General features: G+C 37.8%; 1 protein-coding gene across 6 annotated transcripts in view; it reads right to left on the bottom strand.

The window, feature by feature from the left end:
* kif9 (kinesin family member 9) overlaps positions 1–16,473 on the bottom strand; it is a 103,753-nt gene that overhangs the window by 6,255 nt on the left and 81,025 nt on the right. For all 6 annotated transcript variants that reach the window (XM_072269195.1, XM_072269104.1, XM_072269026.1 and 3 more), the window contains 5 exons: positions 10,400–10,527; positions 8,086–8,238; positions 6,949–7,157; positions 6,082–6,261; positions 3,018–3,130 (listed from right to left, as the gene is read on the bottom strand). In XM_072269195.1, the coding sequence (XP_072125296.1) occupies positions 3,018–3,130; positions 6,082–6,261; positions 6,949–7,157; positions 8,086–8,238; positions 10,400–10,527 (783 nt within the window). The remainder of the gene's footprint in view (positions 1–3,017; positions 3,131–6,081; positions 6,262–6,948; positions 7,158–8,085; positions 8,239–10,399; positions 10,528–16,473) is intronic.

Raw genomic sequence — 16,473 nt, 5'->3', positions numbered from 1 at the left:
TAACTGGGAATGACTGCTTCTTTCACGTTATCTTACCATGATTTATGTGCCACAGTTTAGGTATTGACACTTGTTTGCTAGTTGCTTAATAAAAAAAAAGGACTCTTAAAGCTTGATTTTCAACTAGAATGACAACTTGTAAATGTTGCAAGAAACATCATCCAGAACCTGGATCTATGAGGAAAATGACTCACAATATCTACAACAGTCAATTTTTTTTCATCTGGATGGACTTCCCAAGTGTATGGAGACCAAGCAACAGCAGGATTAGGTAGAATAAAATATTAAAGGGAATAGGGAGGAAGTAGGTTAGATTAGTTGGCATTGAAAAGTATATAGGAAATGGGAAAGATAAAAATTGCGCAGAATATGGAAGGGGTGCATTTACAATAAGTAGAATCAAAGAATCTGAGGATTAAGACCAAGCATGATATTGAAAGAAATGTACATGAATAGGAATGGGGTTAGATAAGGTAGAATAGTTAAATACAGTGGATTCTGGTTAATTGGGACACATCAGGACCAGTACATTTATCCCCAATTAAGCCGCTGCCCCAATTGGCAGAAGTTTCATGAGAATAGTTAAAAAGATATTAAAAAAAAGACAACTATTAACTCAGTAACAAAATATGTATTTAAATGAAATACAGAACAAATTGGAACACTACCAATACTACTACAGTACTATAAGACTGTGTATTTGTTCCTAATACTTATTGATGGAGGCATTCATCTAGTGTACACGGCACTGTTCTTTTGATTGAGTAAATTAACAAAATCAGCGCAGACACCTAGTACAGATAATGGATTGCCTTCATACAATTCTTTTGACAATTGTATCCAACAAATCTTTATTTTTCATTGTAACATTCAAGATGATTGTCAATATATTCAAATTCTTCATAGTTCCTAACTTGCTGAAGTGGTGAAATTGCTTCATTTTCACTCCCAGCCGTTTTTAGTATCTCAAAGCCTGTAACCTTGAAACCACAGTGAGCAAAACAGTTCTGAATTGTCTTACTGTTTATTTCTTGAGAACCATCCATGACAAAAATCACTGCTTTTTGAAAAATAACATATGCAATTGATGCTATTTAAAAACTGTCTGCTTTATGCATGGTGTAGTGTCTAACAGCCACGAAAATGCAAAATGCCTGGCGCTAGTTAGAAACTGTTTGGCAGCAATTCCTGTCCCAATTACGAGGCGCAGTGTCCCAAATAAACAAAGGTAATCTTGGCTATTTTCTCAATTTGTTTTTGTTATTTAAGGGTAATTAGTCAGCTGTCTCGATTAACTGATAGCTCATTTAACTGGAATCCACTGTATATGAGAAAAAAGCAAAAGTAACATTAGAGTGTATATGTATTATTAAAGGACAAGGGGCAAAAAACAAAAGGGTGGGATTAGACAATGTGGGACATTAACAAATGTTAGACCATAAGGACAAGATCTGGCAGAATTAGCCAGTTTGGCCCGTCGAGTCTTCTCTGCCACATGATCATAACTGATTTATTTTCCCTCACAATTTCTATTTTCTTGCCTTCTCCCTTTAATCTTTGGCACCTTTACTAATTAAAAACTGATCAATCTCCATGTTAAATATACTCAATGACTTGGACTCCACAGCTGGCTGTGGTAATGAATTCCACAGATTTACCACCCTCTGGCTAATGAAATTCCCCCTCTGTTCTAAAATGATGTTCTTCTTTTCTGAGGCTGTGACCTCTCCCACTATTAGAAACATTCTCTTCACGTCCATTCTATCAAGGACTTTCAATATTTGGTATGTTTCAATGAGATCTGCCCCTTCTAGTGAGTAGAGGACTAAAAACATGAAACACTCCTCATACATTAGCCCTTTCATTCCTGAGATAATTTTTGTAGATGTTTTCTGGACCCTCTCCAATGTCAATACATCCTTTCTTAGATATGAGCCCAAAAACTGCTCATAATATTCTAAATGTGGTCTGACCAATGCATAATAAAGCCTCAGCATTACATCCTTGCTTATAGATTCTCGTCTTCTCAAAATGAATGTTAACATTGCTCTTGCCTTTCTTACTGCCAACCCAACCTGCAAATTAACCTTTAGGGAATCCTGCACTTGGACTCCCTTTGTACCGGACTCTCCAATTTCTGAATTGACACCCTGTTTAGAGAACAGTCTATGCTTTTATTTCTTCTACCAAAATGTGTAACCATGCATATTACCAATGCTGTATCCCATTGCCTTTTCTTTGCCTATTCTCCTAATCAATCCAAGTCCTTTTGCAGATTCCCTGCCTCATCAACACTACCTGCCCCTCCACCTATCTTTGTAATGTCTCCAGTCTTGGCCTCAAAGCCATCAGTTCCGTCATCCATATAACCCTAACACGTAACTTGAAAATTAGTGGACCCAAGCCCGACCCATGCAGAAGACTACTAGTCACCAGCAGCCAACCAGAAAAGGCACTCTTTATCCCCACTCTTTGCCTTTAGCCAGTCAGCCAATATTCTATCCATACTGGTGTCTTTCCTGTAATACCATGGGCTCCTATCTTGTTTAGTAGCTGCATATGCAACACCTTGTTAAAGATCTTCTTAAAATCCACATAAACCACATAATTGACTTTTCTTTGTTTATCCTGTTGTTACTTCCTCAAAGTCCACCAATAGATTTGTCAGGCAAGATTTCCCCTTTAAGAACCATTGCTGACCTGCCTATTTTATCATGTGCCTCCGAGTACCTTGAAACTTCATCTTTAATAATGGATTCTAACACCTTGTTGATGTTAGATTGAATGGTGTTGGACTGAGTGGGAATATGAAATTAGTTTGGATAGATTATGCAAGAGTACAGGGGTAAGCAAGAGAATACTGTTGCCTAAGGCTGAATCATATGTGTTGTGAGCAAAATGTGAGCTTTAACACTGGGTTGAATGACTGTTCCATGCTGGGCTCTGCTCATATTGTAACAACACCAGGAGAAAGCATACAATCTATTTCTATTGCAAGGAAGACTTGTAAAACTTACCAAAGTTATCATTCTGGTATAGGGGACCAACACTGGCCGAACGTTATCTATTTGTGGTGCGAGTTGAGCTTCACTGGAAATCAGAAAGGATTCGTTGTACCAAATATCAAACTCTGTATGAAAAATAATTATAAAATAAATGACGATTAAATGTTGCCAGTGTCTGACCTTTCACAACTTGTGGAGGTGGGTGGAGGGTTGCAGGTTCCTTGTGCACCAGCTCTTTTGTGCTAAATATTGAATCTGTTGAAGTATGCGACTTGACCAGGACAGTTCAAAAAATAGCCTAGAGTTAAATTTATCCCAGGACTACTCTTGGTCTGGCATGATAAAGGACAACACTTTTTTCCACAAAATAAAAGATCCGAGACATTTTGTGTAGTCGAACAGACTTGTATGAGGAAATATGCATAAAGTTTTTTCTTCATGACCAAGATTATGGAGAATGGATATCGCAAGAAGTATGTATGTGGAGGGAGGTGAAAGTTGCTGTGGAATGTACTTGTAGAGCGGATTGTGGAATTTGAAAACAATTGCATTGTTGAATGTTAGAGAGGGAGTTACATGGAAATTGGGGAGACAGATGACCATTGTGGGGGAGAAGGAAGGTTTGGGTAGAAGATTAGGGGAATCAAAGTAATCCATTTTTCTCTATGTAGAATGCAAACAGAATGAATTGGTTTAAGATCATTAGTAATGATAGGGATGTGATGAGGAGGTCATCAATGTTAAAAGAGACATCTACATGGAGAAAAATGGATTGCTTCGATTCCCCAACAATGGTCCAGATAACGCCAGGACCTTTTATCCTAAAGCAGGCCTTCAGTTAAGAACTGCATTTTTGTTTAAGCCCACCCCCTCCTCTTTGTGAGGCTCATATGGTTACTTAAGCCTTGAATAAGGAACATCAAAACAAGTGTAGCATTTCTCTTGATATCACTGCAAATGCTCAGTGATATCTGTGCACACTTGCAAGAAAGCTCTGGAAACAGTTTAGACCCATGGTCTTTTTCTCCAGCCTGAAAATATTCCTTCATGCATAAATAGTTGGGCTTCTTGGGTTTCAGTGGTGACCACAATCTGCATGAACAAATGGTAAATTAACCAAATCTTTCTCTTTACAAGATATGGATGTTGCTGACTCAACTGACATTTTCATCTCTAGATTGAGGGAAGATATGAGAGTATAGAGTACCGAGGTTATGGTGAAGATTACAGTGCAGAATCAGACCACACTCAGAGAATTACATAAATTCTATGTGACATATGAGATGAGAGAAGAGCCAGAGAGAATAAGGGTATTTTGAAGAGTTAGGATACAAGGGGTTGGTTGGAGGAAGTGAAATAGTACTTGGTAATAAAGTATTTTTTGATCTTGGATATACAACTTAGAAGCCACAATTTTACTCCATGGTAGATGATTACCAGAACAAAAACTAACTAGTTGTGGATGTCATTTAAAAATAAGGCAAGGAAGTAATATTGCTTTACTTAATCAAGGGTACAAGTGGTTGCAGTCACATGATAATTCTTAATGTCCTCAAAAAATGGATAATTCACATTATTTTGTCAATATTTACTCAAGACCAAGCAGGAAGAATCAAAGAATGAGAAATAGCATGCTCTCCTTTATGAACTGAAAGCATTTCTGTTGCTGACTGTTAGGTTTACTCGTGTGTAATTGGTTTGATTTCTCAAACTATGCTAGGAATGGCTGGTGTGTATAATATATAATCACTGAGGTTCTTACGAGTAATCAGTTTTGCTAGAAAGTCAATGGTTTTCATAGGTTTGTAGTTAGTTTCTAATGTTTTGTTAAATCTGCTTTTTATGTCTGATACTGGGCCAATGGAAGATATGTGCCAATACTGTGGAATTTGGCAGCCACACCTCACTTAACTGCTATAAGCCTGTTCGTGAAGCATTGCTTTCCTGAGATTAATGAATACAGGGACAGAGGTTCAGTTATTGACTTTTCTGGATGTATGATGTACAATGGAAACATCAATTCAGTGGCTCTGTGCTGTTCTTTTGTGTAATGTATATTTCTAAAGCTTTCCTTGCTCAAAATATGTTGATTACCTCTCACTAAAATTGGATCACCCTGTTTTCAAGATGTATCTAATGTATTGGAATTATAGCTTGACTCTTTTCACTTCTAATTATTTTGTATTTGAAGCACTGGTGGATTTCGTTAAGAGTGCATGTTCTTGGACTCTGAGGATCATATAGATATTTATTGCATATAACATTAATTGGCAGATCAAGATTCTGAATTTATGGTCACAATGATGATGCAATGGTTGGATTACTTTATTGATAATGTTGGGAGATATCTTATTCGTTGAGAAATAACAGGTGGCAACACCAACAATGATGCATCAAATCCATTTTTTAGTGCATTTTCTCTAAAGATAATTGTTCCAGTTTGACAGGAGGTCAGATCAAGAGCTGTGTGACTTTATTATAATATGACATTCTTTATAGGATCTGTCAGGATGTAGGGTTAAGTTTCCACACACCATCACAGTGTTCCTCTGATAAAGGTTAAGCACATCACTGAATTAAACAGAATAAAGAAGGGGACGTAGATGATGCCTATGTGGCATCAGTGTTACCTGTAAGGACTAAATGTTTTTAAGGGACAAGGGAGAAAAAAGTTTTCCTACAAAACCCAAGACAATTTTTTAGTTTATATTGATTCATAACAGTCATGTTTACATTATGCTTTATTGTCTCTTTCAGAAACATCTCACACCCAATGGGTGAGCTTTTAGCTTCTGTTTAAAGTAAGATCTCACTAACAGTACTGGGAACAACAATTAGCACATCTGATTGAGGCAGGCATGATGACAAATGTGTGCACTTTTTTCAATTTTCTTTAAAATCCATATGAGTCAATGCAATACGTATGACGTTTGACATAAAGGACAGACACTTTAACAATACAGTAATGCCAATGGTATCATTCATCTTTGCTAAATGATGACTGGTTTTGTTTTCCTGGTCATTGTACTTGCAACTATTGAATCATGACACACATTATACCATGGCCTGTACATACCAGTCAGCAGCCGCAGCCTGCACTGATCTACCAGCTTCTGGCAGTACTGCACCTCCACTCGCAGGTCTTGCAATACATCAAAATCCTGTCGGTACTGCTGTTTCAGATCCTTTAACTGAATGATCAGGTTGAACTCATCTTCATCAACTATAGGCTCATCTTGTTCATTCATGTATTCACCTAGCATGAACATGTCATAAATCAAAGACATTTCAAGATTTTAAGTCTATTGTGCTCACTGCAGAATATTGTCACAAGAACTACAGGAAATGAATTCATTATAACTCTGATAATAAATTACATATGACTTCTGAGTTACATTATATACTTGAGGTTTGTCCCTTTGATTTCTCACATGTTAATGATGACCTATCATCAATTATTTAGATTTTAAAAAGCTAATTTTGTAATAGTGACCAAACATTAACAAACATTATTGAACTATGAATCACTGTTACAGTGGAAAGAAGCAGAAAAGTAGAAAGTGAAGACAGAACTATCCAAACTAAGTCCATCCACATCTATTCAGTGTGCATGACATTTCATTACAGTTAAGGATATTTAGTTCTATTCTCTCCATTTCTAGCCTAAAGCTAGTTGATTTTAATTGGGGATGCTAAAAATAACAGCTTGATTCCTTGCTGTACTGTATAGTAAGTGACGGAACCATTTTGAAAAATGTTAAGTCCACGAGATTTGCAAGCAGAATCAAAAAATAGTATTTTTCTGCAGATTTAGCAGGTTAGTGATGAGAAGGGGAATACTGCTGTCTTTCATAGCAGTTAACTCTATATATACTACAGAATTAAACTTGCAGCCTTCGGATATGTGCTTCTCAGAACCTACATGCTTTCCTTGTGACATTACCTTGATCTTGTTTCTCCCGTTTCTTGATGTTGAGTGACCGCTTAGTGATGTCAATCTCTTCCTTGGTGTTGTTGATTCGCTCAGTCAGCTCCTTCATGCTCTTCCTCTTTTCAATGAGAATACTTTTATTCTCAATAAGAATTCGATTAATCTCACGTCCTTTCTCTGCTTTGAACATCTCAAACATCACCGACTTCTGTGGAGGAGTGCTAAGCCATGGAAGTGAGAAGCAGAAATCAGACTTTATCCTAAGTATTATTTTTCCTTGGTTTTGCTCCATTTTATATATCTTGTCTTCACAAAATGCTGTCTTTGCTCTGGTACAAATCCATGGGTTATTTGTCAGCGGGCACGTAACAGCTATTTCAGAAATCAAGGATCCTGATTATTTGCTGCACATTGGCTCATTTTGCTCATCCTTTAATCCAAAGATGCCAAAGAAATCATCATCCCTACAATTCAGTGTAGATAGAATTATGAACTGTACATTGGCCTTATGTCACATATGGCTATGAGTGAAGGATGCATCTCAAGTTACCTTCAAACCCTCCTGACTGCCCTCTCATCATTTGTGCAAAACTTTACACATCTATAATAGGCAAATGATACTATTATATTTAGTAGCATCACTGTTGACTTTAAGTTGTGTTGTTTCTTCCCTACTGTGCAGTGGCATGGAGATTATTGATAAGTTTCAAAGACATAACAGGCAGTGATGAGGGCCAAATGAGGGGAGCCAAGAAGGATTTGTAATTCATTCAGATCTTACATGACTAGACTTCTCTGCTAAACAACATATAGGCTGGTCAGCTTTCACCAAGGAAATGCTCACTGGGATTTATGACCTCCCACCACTGCAGAATCCATGCTGAAACAGCAGCATTTTCTAGTGTTTTGAGTGCATTTCTTCAAAGGCTGGGTCCTGTAATTTCAGTTGTGAGGCTAAGTACTGGTACACTAAAACTGAGGTTTGCATTAGACTGGGAAATTCAATGATGTTGCACTAGAAAACCTTGATTTTTTAATGGGACTTTTAAATGAAAGAGAGTGACACACAATACTGTTTTAATATCAGTAACAAATAGAGAAGGGACTTCTAGGGGTTTTGCACACAAATTTTCCTTAAATTCTATTTACCTAGGTTCGATCTCTTCCACTTTAACAATTGATTCTGATAGTGTAGACTCAGCACCAGCTACCTCTTGCTCTCTCTGTGCTATAAGTTTTGCAGGAATATCAGGAACAGGTTCTTTTGCTTGGGCTATCATTTCACGTTCCTTCTTGGTAGAGCTAAATTAAACACAAAGAAGGGAGAACTGGTGAAGAAAATATACAACGGACTGCCTTAAGGCATGGTATTAGGATCATTGTTCTTCTTAAATATATGAATGACCAAGCTGTGCACTGAGGAAATAATTTCAAAGTGTACAGACGGTAGAAAATTCAGAAATGCATTACATGGTGACGAGGGCCATAATGGAGTGAAACTGAAATGGGCAGACCAGTGGAATGTTGAAATGATATAAAATTTGCTGTGAAATGACACAAGAAAAGATGAATGAAGAATGGAAAACAGAATCTAGATGGTGCAATATTCAGCAGTGCGAAAAATATTTAAACTAATAATTATCGGCAGATGGACTAAGATATTAAAAAGACAACCAATATCCTTAAGTTTATAAACAGAGATACAAAGTGTGCAGAAATTCAATTAATCCATCAAAAATCCCTGATTTGGCTCAGCTGAGTGTTATGTTCAGCTCTTGCCACTAAATGCTAGGAAGGATGTTAAGGCCTTAATGAAGACGTAGAGGAGACTTACCAGTTACCAGGAAAGTCACTAAATATAAAGTATAAAAGAGCACAGGAAAAAGCATAGAATCTGGCAAATGGGAGAGCTACAGAGAGTAACAAAAGGAGCAGAAACAAAACTTGCACATTTATCAAAGTCAACACATAAAAATTTCATAACGCAGAAAAAGAGAAACTTTAGAAACTATTTATCCCATAAAAGCTGCTAGTGCAAATAAGATACTGCCAAAACTTGTTAAAATAATTACACTGGTAATTTAGTAGAGGAAAAGAACCCAAGGGGAGTAATATTATAGCCTTGGTTGAGCTGTTGTATTAATGCCAAAACTGTGTGTATTGGCATTGCATTTCTAGCAACTCTTGGAGTGTGAACAGTTAAAACGAAAAATCTAGAATTTGCTGTTATTCTACATAACTCTATAGATGGTGTGATTCTACAGGATTCTGCAGGATGATCTTTATACAATCAGTAAATTGACATGAACTTCAGGCATTTAAAATCTCTTTTTGTGTAAGCCACATAAGATGCAAGTTAGTTGCCACTAGCTACTAAGCCATAATTGTTGCTTACCCACTTCTTTTGTCCTAAAATCTAATTTTTTATATGCGGATTGTCAATTAAGCTATAATTAATTGAAAGTTCTGTGTTATTTAATTTTTCTTCAAAAAATTCATTTATGACATTCCAGTTTCTAACCTTTCAGGTGTTTGCATTAATCTTTGTTTTCTGTTCTGTATAAAATATTAGTGATAAATTATAGTTCTTCTAGGCTTTGCTATGTGTAAAAACATTACAATGTGACTGGCTGCCAGGATGGTTAATGCTATTATTATTGCTGAATGCCAGAACTACCCAAATGCTGGGAATTGTGATCAACTGAGGCGAATTATACATCATGGGGATTGCCAGATGGCTAGCTGTCAATGGAGTCCGCAGTTGAGTACAATTTCTTTGCCAGTCACTGTCCTCTGGGTCAGTGCATTAGGAAAAGGGGCTCACCAAAATTTTGTAAAGGAATTAATAACAATGAAGAAAACAAAAATAACATCAAAGAGACTCATCTTCAAACCTGCATTTCATTACAGGCTAGTAAGATAAGTAGCTGAAACACTGCAAGAACTCTGTCTATGATCTTCTAAAGTTCAAGCGCTTCATGGACCAGTGCTTCAGATAAACTCCACTTTTAAACTAAGGTAAGCATTGCAAAACAGAGAATTATATACCAGCTAACTAAACAACAGTTATTGAAGACAATACTAAAGTTCATAATTATGGATGAAATGAGAGAGCTTATTAAAAATAACTTACTAACTCAGGGTTCTAAAGTGGAGGTCATGCTTGATAAACCTTATAACTTTTTCAAAGAGATGACTGAAGAAGAATATCTAAAGATGTTAATTCTGTGGGATTCACAAAGGCTTTTGCCTTTTCACAAGAGTGAATGATTGAAACAAATTTGGTGGCTCTTTAAAAGAGTGGGCTAAGGCCAAAAGTCCGACTTCTGAATGTCTGTTTCCATGATAGATTGCACACAAGAGCAAATCTGTGTTGTCAAATAAAAATCAAACAAACATTTTGATGTATCAGGTTGTATGATATTAAACTAAGGTAAGCCAAAATAAACTTAAAGCCACTCACCCAGTTATTTCTTTGTTCTTTTTATTTTTTAATTTCTTAGCTTTAGCTGATGTAGGAGCAATTCCAATTCCAAACCCTTCTCCACTAAGGTCTCCAACGTGGGATTCTTCAGATATCCTGTGCTCCACCTGTAAATACCAGATGCCAAGATATTAAAAAAAATCAAAGCTCAAGGTAAATTTATTATCGAAGTACATATATGTCACCATATAAAACCCTGAGATTCATGCTCTTGTGGACATACTCAATAAATCCACAATAGAATAACATTCATAACAGAATCAAGGTTGTTTTCTGTTCTGTATAAAATATTAGTAATAAATTATAGTTCTTCTAGGTTTTGCTCTGTGTAAAAACATTACAATGTGACTGGCTGCCAGGATGGTTCATCTACTGTGAACCAGTAGCAGTGTTTCAGCTACTTCCCTTAATATCCTGTAATGAAATGCAAGTTTGAAGATGAGTCTCTTTTATGTTATTTTTGTTTTCTTCATTGTTATTAATTTCGTTACAAAATTTTGGTGAGCCCCTTTTCCTAATGCACTGACCCAGAGTGCACTCTTTGTCACTGGCAAAGAAACTGTACTCAATTGCAGACTCCATTGACAGCTAACCATCTGGCAATCCCCATGATGTATAATTCGCCTCAGTTGATGACAATTCCCAGCATTCAGGTACTTCTGGCATTCAGCAATAATTTTGTGAGAAGAGAGAAGAGAGCTTGGGCTGGGTGGTAAGAGTCCCTAATAATAGATGCTTCTTTCCAATGACAGCTCTTTGTGTAGATATGCTCAATGGTGGGGAGGGTTTTACCCATGATGGACTAGGCTGTATACACTACTTCGTGTAGGATTTTCTGTACAAGGGCATTGCTGTTTCCATACCAGACTGTGATGCAACCAGTCAATATATAATCAGAATCAGGCTTTCACCAGCATGGGTTGTGAAATTTGTTAATTTAGCAGCAGCAGTTCAATGATAATATAGGATGAAAAAAAGTAAATCAATTACACTAAGTACTGTGATTTTTTTTCTTTCTATATTATCATCTACTCCATTGAACTGCTGCTGCTAACAAATTTCATGACATATGCCAGTGATAATAAACCTGATTCTGATATACCCTCCACCACACATCTATAGAAGTTTGTCAAAGTTTTAGATCTCATGCCAAATCATCGCAAACTCCTAAGGAAGTAGAGGTGTTGCAGTGCATTCTTCATAATTGCACTTTAGTGCTGGGCCCAGGACAGGTCCTCTGAAATGATAACACTGGAATTTAAAGTTGCACCTCCGATGAGAACTGGGTCATGAATCTCTGGTTTCCTCCTCCTGAAGTCAATAATCAGTTCTTTGGTCTTGCTGAGATTGAGTAAGAGGTTGTAGCACCACTCAGCCAGATTTTCAATCTCCCTCCTATATGCTGATTGGTCACCACCTTTGATTCGGCCTACAGGAGTGGTGTTGTCAGCAAACTTGAATATGGCATTAGAGCTGTGCTTAGCCGCACAGTTATAAAAATATCCACACCATAACAAAAATGGAAAGGCTTAGCAAATGTTTAGCTCACTTTCGCTGTAATTAAAATCTGGAGATTATAGACTTCCAGTATGACTTTTAGTATGAGATTAACAGATAAATTGATTTGCAACTTTTGAAAGATAAGTTTCACTTCCTTCATCATGACCAGTTTTAATTCTTAAATGCTTTTATGGTACCTTTTCAAAATGATGCAAAATGACTCCGACCAAGATGTTACCCAAAGAAAAATCACGAAAGGCATAAAGAGCTTGTTGGCATAAAATGAAGGTTATTGGCAAAAGAACCAGAAACAGACATGGTGAAAAAAGTATTTATACAGTGACTGGTTAGGGTCTGGAAAGAACTTCCAGGGGTACACATGAAGATTCTTCAATTGTAAATTTCACAGGTTGGATCTTAGACAATGATGAAACAAAGTACAGAAAGGAGATAGAGAACCTAGTGTCAAGCCAGCAGTCTTTCTCTCAACACAAACAAAATGCTGGAGGAACTCAGCAGGCCAGACAGCATCTGTAGAAAAGAGTAAACAGTTGATATTTTGGGCCGAGACCTTTCACCAGGACTGGAAAGAAAGAGAAGTCAAAGTTGGGAGGGTGGGAGGAATTAATACAAGGCGGTAGGTGACAGGTAAAACTGAGAGGCGGGAGGGGTGTAGTAAAGAGCTGGGAAGTTGCTTGGTGAAAGTGATAAAAGGCTGCTGGAGAAGGGGGAAATCTGATGGGAGAAGATAGAAGACCGTGGAAGAAAGAGAAGGAGGAGCAGCACCAGAAAGAATTGACGGGCAGCTAAGGAGATAAGGTGAGAGAGGGAAACAGGAATGGGGAATCGTGAAGGGGAGAGGGGGGCAATTACCAAAAGTTGGAGAAATTGATGTTCATGCCATCAGGATGAGGGCTACCCAGATGGAATACAAGGTGTTGCTCCTCCAACCTGAGTGTGGCCTTATCATGACAGTAGAGGAGGCCATGGACTGACATGTTGGAATGGGAATCGAAAGTAAAATTGAAATGGGTGGCTACCAGATATATATACCCTCAATGTCAGCAAAACGAAAGAGCTGGTCATTGACTTTAGGAAGCTGGGTTGGAGCACATGTGCTGAGATGGAGATGATTGAGAGTTTCAAGTTCCTCAGTACAAATATCACCAATAATATCCTGGTCCAGCCATACATTTAATATGACCAAGAAAGCATACAGGCACTCTACTTCCTCAGAAAGCTAAGGAAATTTGGCTTGTTCCTTAAGGCCCTCATCAACTTTTATAGATGCGCCACAGAAAGTATCCTATCTGAATGTATCACAGCTTGGAATGGGAACTGCTCTGCCCAAGACTGTGTATAAAAATTGCAGAGTTGTGAACCCAGCCTAGTCTATCACGACTAGCAGCCTCCCCTCCATGGCTGGAATCTGTCTACACTTCGCGATGCCTCAGGAAAGCAGCCAACACAAACACAGACCTCTCCTGAACTGAACAATCTTTCTTCTTCCCCGTCCATTGGGCAGACCAAAACTCGAGAACATGTCTCATCAAGCGCAAGAACAGCTGAACAGCTTCTATCCTGCTGTTATAAAATTCTTGAACATAGACTTCATCTGGGGTAAAGATGAACTCTTAACCTCTCATGGTCATTGCACTTCATTTATCTATCTGCACTGCACTTTCACTGTAACTGTAACACTCTATTCTGCATTCTTTTATAGTTTTTCCTTTTATACTACCTTGACGTATTTATAGTATATATTTCAAGGTAGTATAAAAGGAAAAACTATAAAAGAATGCAGAATAGAGTGTTACAGTTACAGTGAAAGTGCAGTGTAGGTAGATAAATGAAGTGCAATGACCATGAGAGGTTAAGAGTTCATCTTTACCCCAGATGAAGTCTACTGAACCTACCGAAAGAAGCTGCAGAGGTTGTAAATCTAGTCAGCTCCATCTTGAGTACTAGCTTACAAAGTATCCAGGACATATTTAGGAGGCAGTGTCTCAGAAAGGCAGCGTCCATTATTAAAGACCTCCAGCACCCAGGGCATGCCCTTTTCTCACTGTTACCATCAGGTAGGAGATACAGAAGCCTGAAGGCACACACTCAGGGATTTAGGAACAGCTTCTTCCCCTCTGCCATCCGATTCCTAAATGGACTTTGAAGCTTTGGACACTACCTCACTTTTTTTAAAAATATACAGTATTTCTGTTTTTGCATATTTAAAAAAAATAATCTATTCAATATACGTAATTGATTTACTTGTTTATTTATTACGTTTTATTTTATTTATTTTTCTCTCTCTCTCTGCTAGATTATGTATTGTATTGAACTGCTGCTGCTAAGTTAACAAATTTCACGTCACATGCCAGTGATAATAAACCTGATTCTGATAAATGGCAGGCAAGCATAGGTTTTCAATGTATCTTGATACATGTGACAAAAATAAACCAATTACCAAAAGTGTGCCTCATAGTCACCTGAAAGAAAAGAACTTACAGAACCACAAGTGAGTGCAAAGAAGTGGAATTATTCAGATTGCTTCTAAAAAGACTTGATAGATTAACTAGCTTCCCTGCATAATTTGTGATTCTATGAACTTCTGATTCTCATTCCTCACTGCTTCCACTATCCACCTTTATTCCTTTTCCTCTGAGCTCTTTGCACTTCCTCTCTACAATTCAAAAGAAGGTTCGATATTGAAAGGATACAAGATCTGTATCTAATTTTCCATTTGCACTTAAGAGCTACGCTTGGGAAGAGGAAAGAGTGCAGAATTTTGACGTACAGAGCCAGAACAGATGGAGGACTATAACAGTATACAAAATTGAAATAATACTTACACAGGAAAAACAGAACATACTACCCAATTGGCTTACAAAGTGCATACACTTCCATCCTTCTTCATTTAATCTTAATACATACCTTTCTAATCCAATGTCCCTGTGTGTTTTGAGTTTTTCCTTATGTAATTATGCTATTTAGTCCCAATGCTTAGTATTTGTGATTGTGAGGTCCACATTTGTGTCCATTGCCTGGGAATGGCTTCTCTGAATTTTATTCAAAGATTCAAAATACATTTATTATCAAAGTGTATGCAGTATACAATCCTGAGATTCATCTTCCCACAGACAGCCATGAAACAAAGAAAACCATAGAACCTATTTAAAGAAAAACATCAAACCCCCATGTGCAAAAAAAATCACGCATCCCGTAAAAAAAATTAGTGAAAAACACAGAATACAAATCACAATGACATCGAAAAAGTCCAAGCATATTCTGTTCAGCCCTGTTCAGTTCAATCCAACACCACTGTATACTGTTATATCTGCAGGCTGCAGCACTAGTCTGCCCTGATCAAATCACACAAAACAGCAACAAGAACGAGGCATCCAGAAACCAGAAACACATAATGAGAACTATAGAATCCAATCTACAAATTGCATCAATAAAACCTTGCCCAAGGCCCATGGACTCCGGAACCCTCAAGCGAGAGAGAGAGAGAGATAGAGAGAGACCACTCGTACGAAGGCACCTTCCTCCGGGAGCAGCGAGCGAGATGGAAAGAGACAATGTTCACACCCAAGTAGATGGCAATGAACCTTCGCCTACCTTCCGCTCTCATCCTCATTGACTTCAATCTTCCTCAACGATTTAATTGGCGGGATTGGTGAGAAAAGGAGTCGATCATGGGTTCGCACCCTGTCTCCAGGCTTCTTGGCTTCTAGGCAGCATGCTTCGTTTGAAACCTTGCTGAACTCTCTCAGAGACAGCAAAACGTCAGTTCGTTCAATCGGCCCGAAAACACACCACCAAAATGTAGTCATAGTAAACGAAGTGAAAGTAGTAGTTTCATGAACCATCTGCGTCTGAAGTTCATGATCATTAGTGATCATCTAATATTTGTGGCCTTTAAATTAGACCTTGATAAAAAAAAATGCCTTATGTTCTTGTTGCATGTGTATGTTATCTTGTTTAACAATGATCATAAGAATAATCAATAATATTAGGATATTCGGTGGGGGGGATGATTCTATATTGAATCTAATGCATGTTTTACTTAACTTTCTGCAGTTTCACAAAGTTTTCTCATTATAAACCCTGAAGAAAGCTTCTGGATCGGGTGATTTTTGAGAAGGTGTTTAACTCGCGTCTGAATGCCATACGTTTGAATGTCAGCAGCCAACCCCAGTAACATAGATTGCTGAGCCCTGGAAGTTAGGTCAGAATATGGCGCATCAATCATATCTTTGTGATGCTCAAGCAAAACCATGCTTAGCATAGTTGCAGCATGAGCCCATGCCAGAGCTGAGGTGGCAAGAATGAGAGCAGGGTATGCTCAACGTGAAGCTGAAATGCTAATTGAAAAAACTCATGTAAACATGGAGAATGTACACACAAACATGGAGAAAGCTGGTGTAGAAGCTACATCGAGTGCGCTCAAGGAGGAGTGTGAAGTTGTGGCTGCTTTAGCAGAGGCAAAGGTGTATGAAGCAGCAACTGACTTAAGACAGTGATGGTCATCTCTCTAGGAAGGTGACTGAAGAACC

The sequence above is a fragment of the Mobula birostris genome, chromosome 1, assembly GCF_030028105.1.
Source record: "Mobula birostris isolate sMobBir1 chromosome 1, sMobBir1.hap1, whole genome shotgun sequence".
NCBI classification, from domain to species: Eukaryota; Metazoa; Chordata; class Chondrichthyes; order Myliobatiformes; family Myliobatidae; genus Mobula; species Mobula birostris.
Note: the sequence above shows the minus strand (reverse complement) of the source record. Positions and strands in the feature narration are given on the sequence as shown.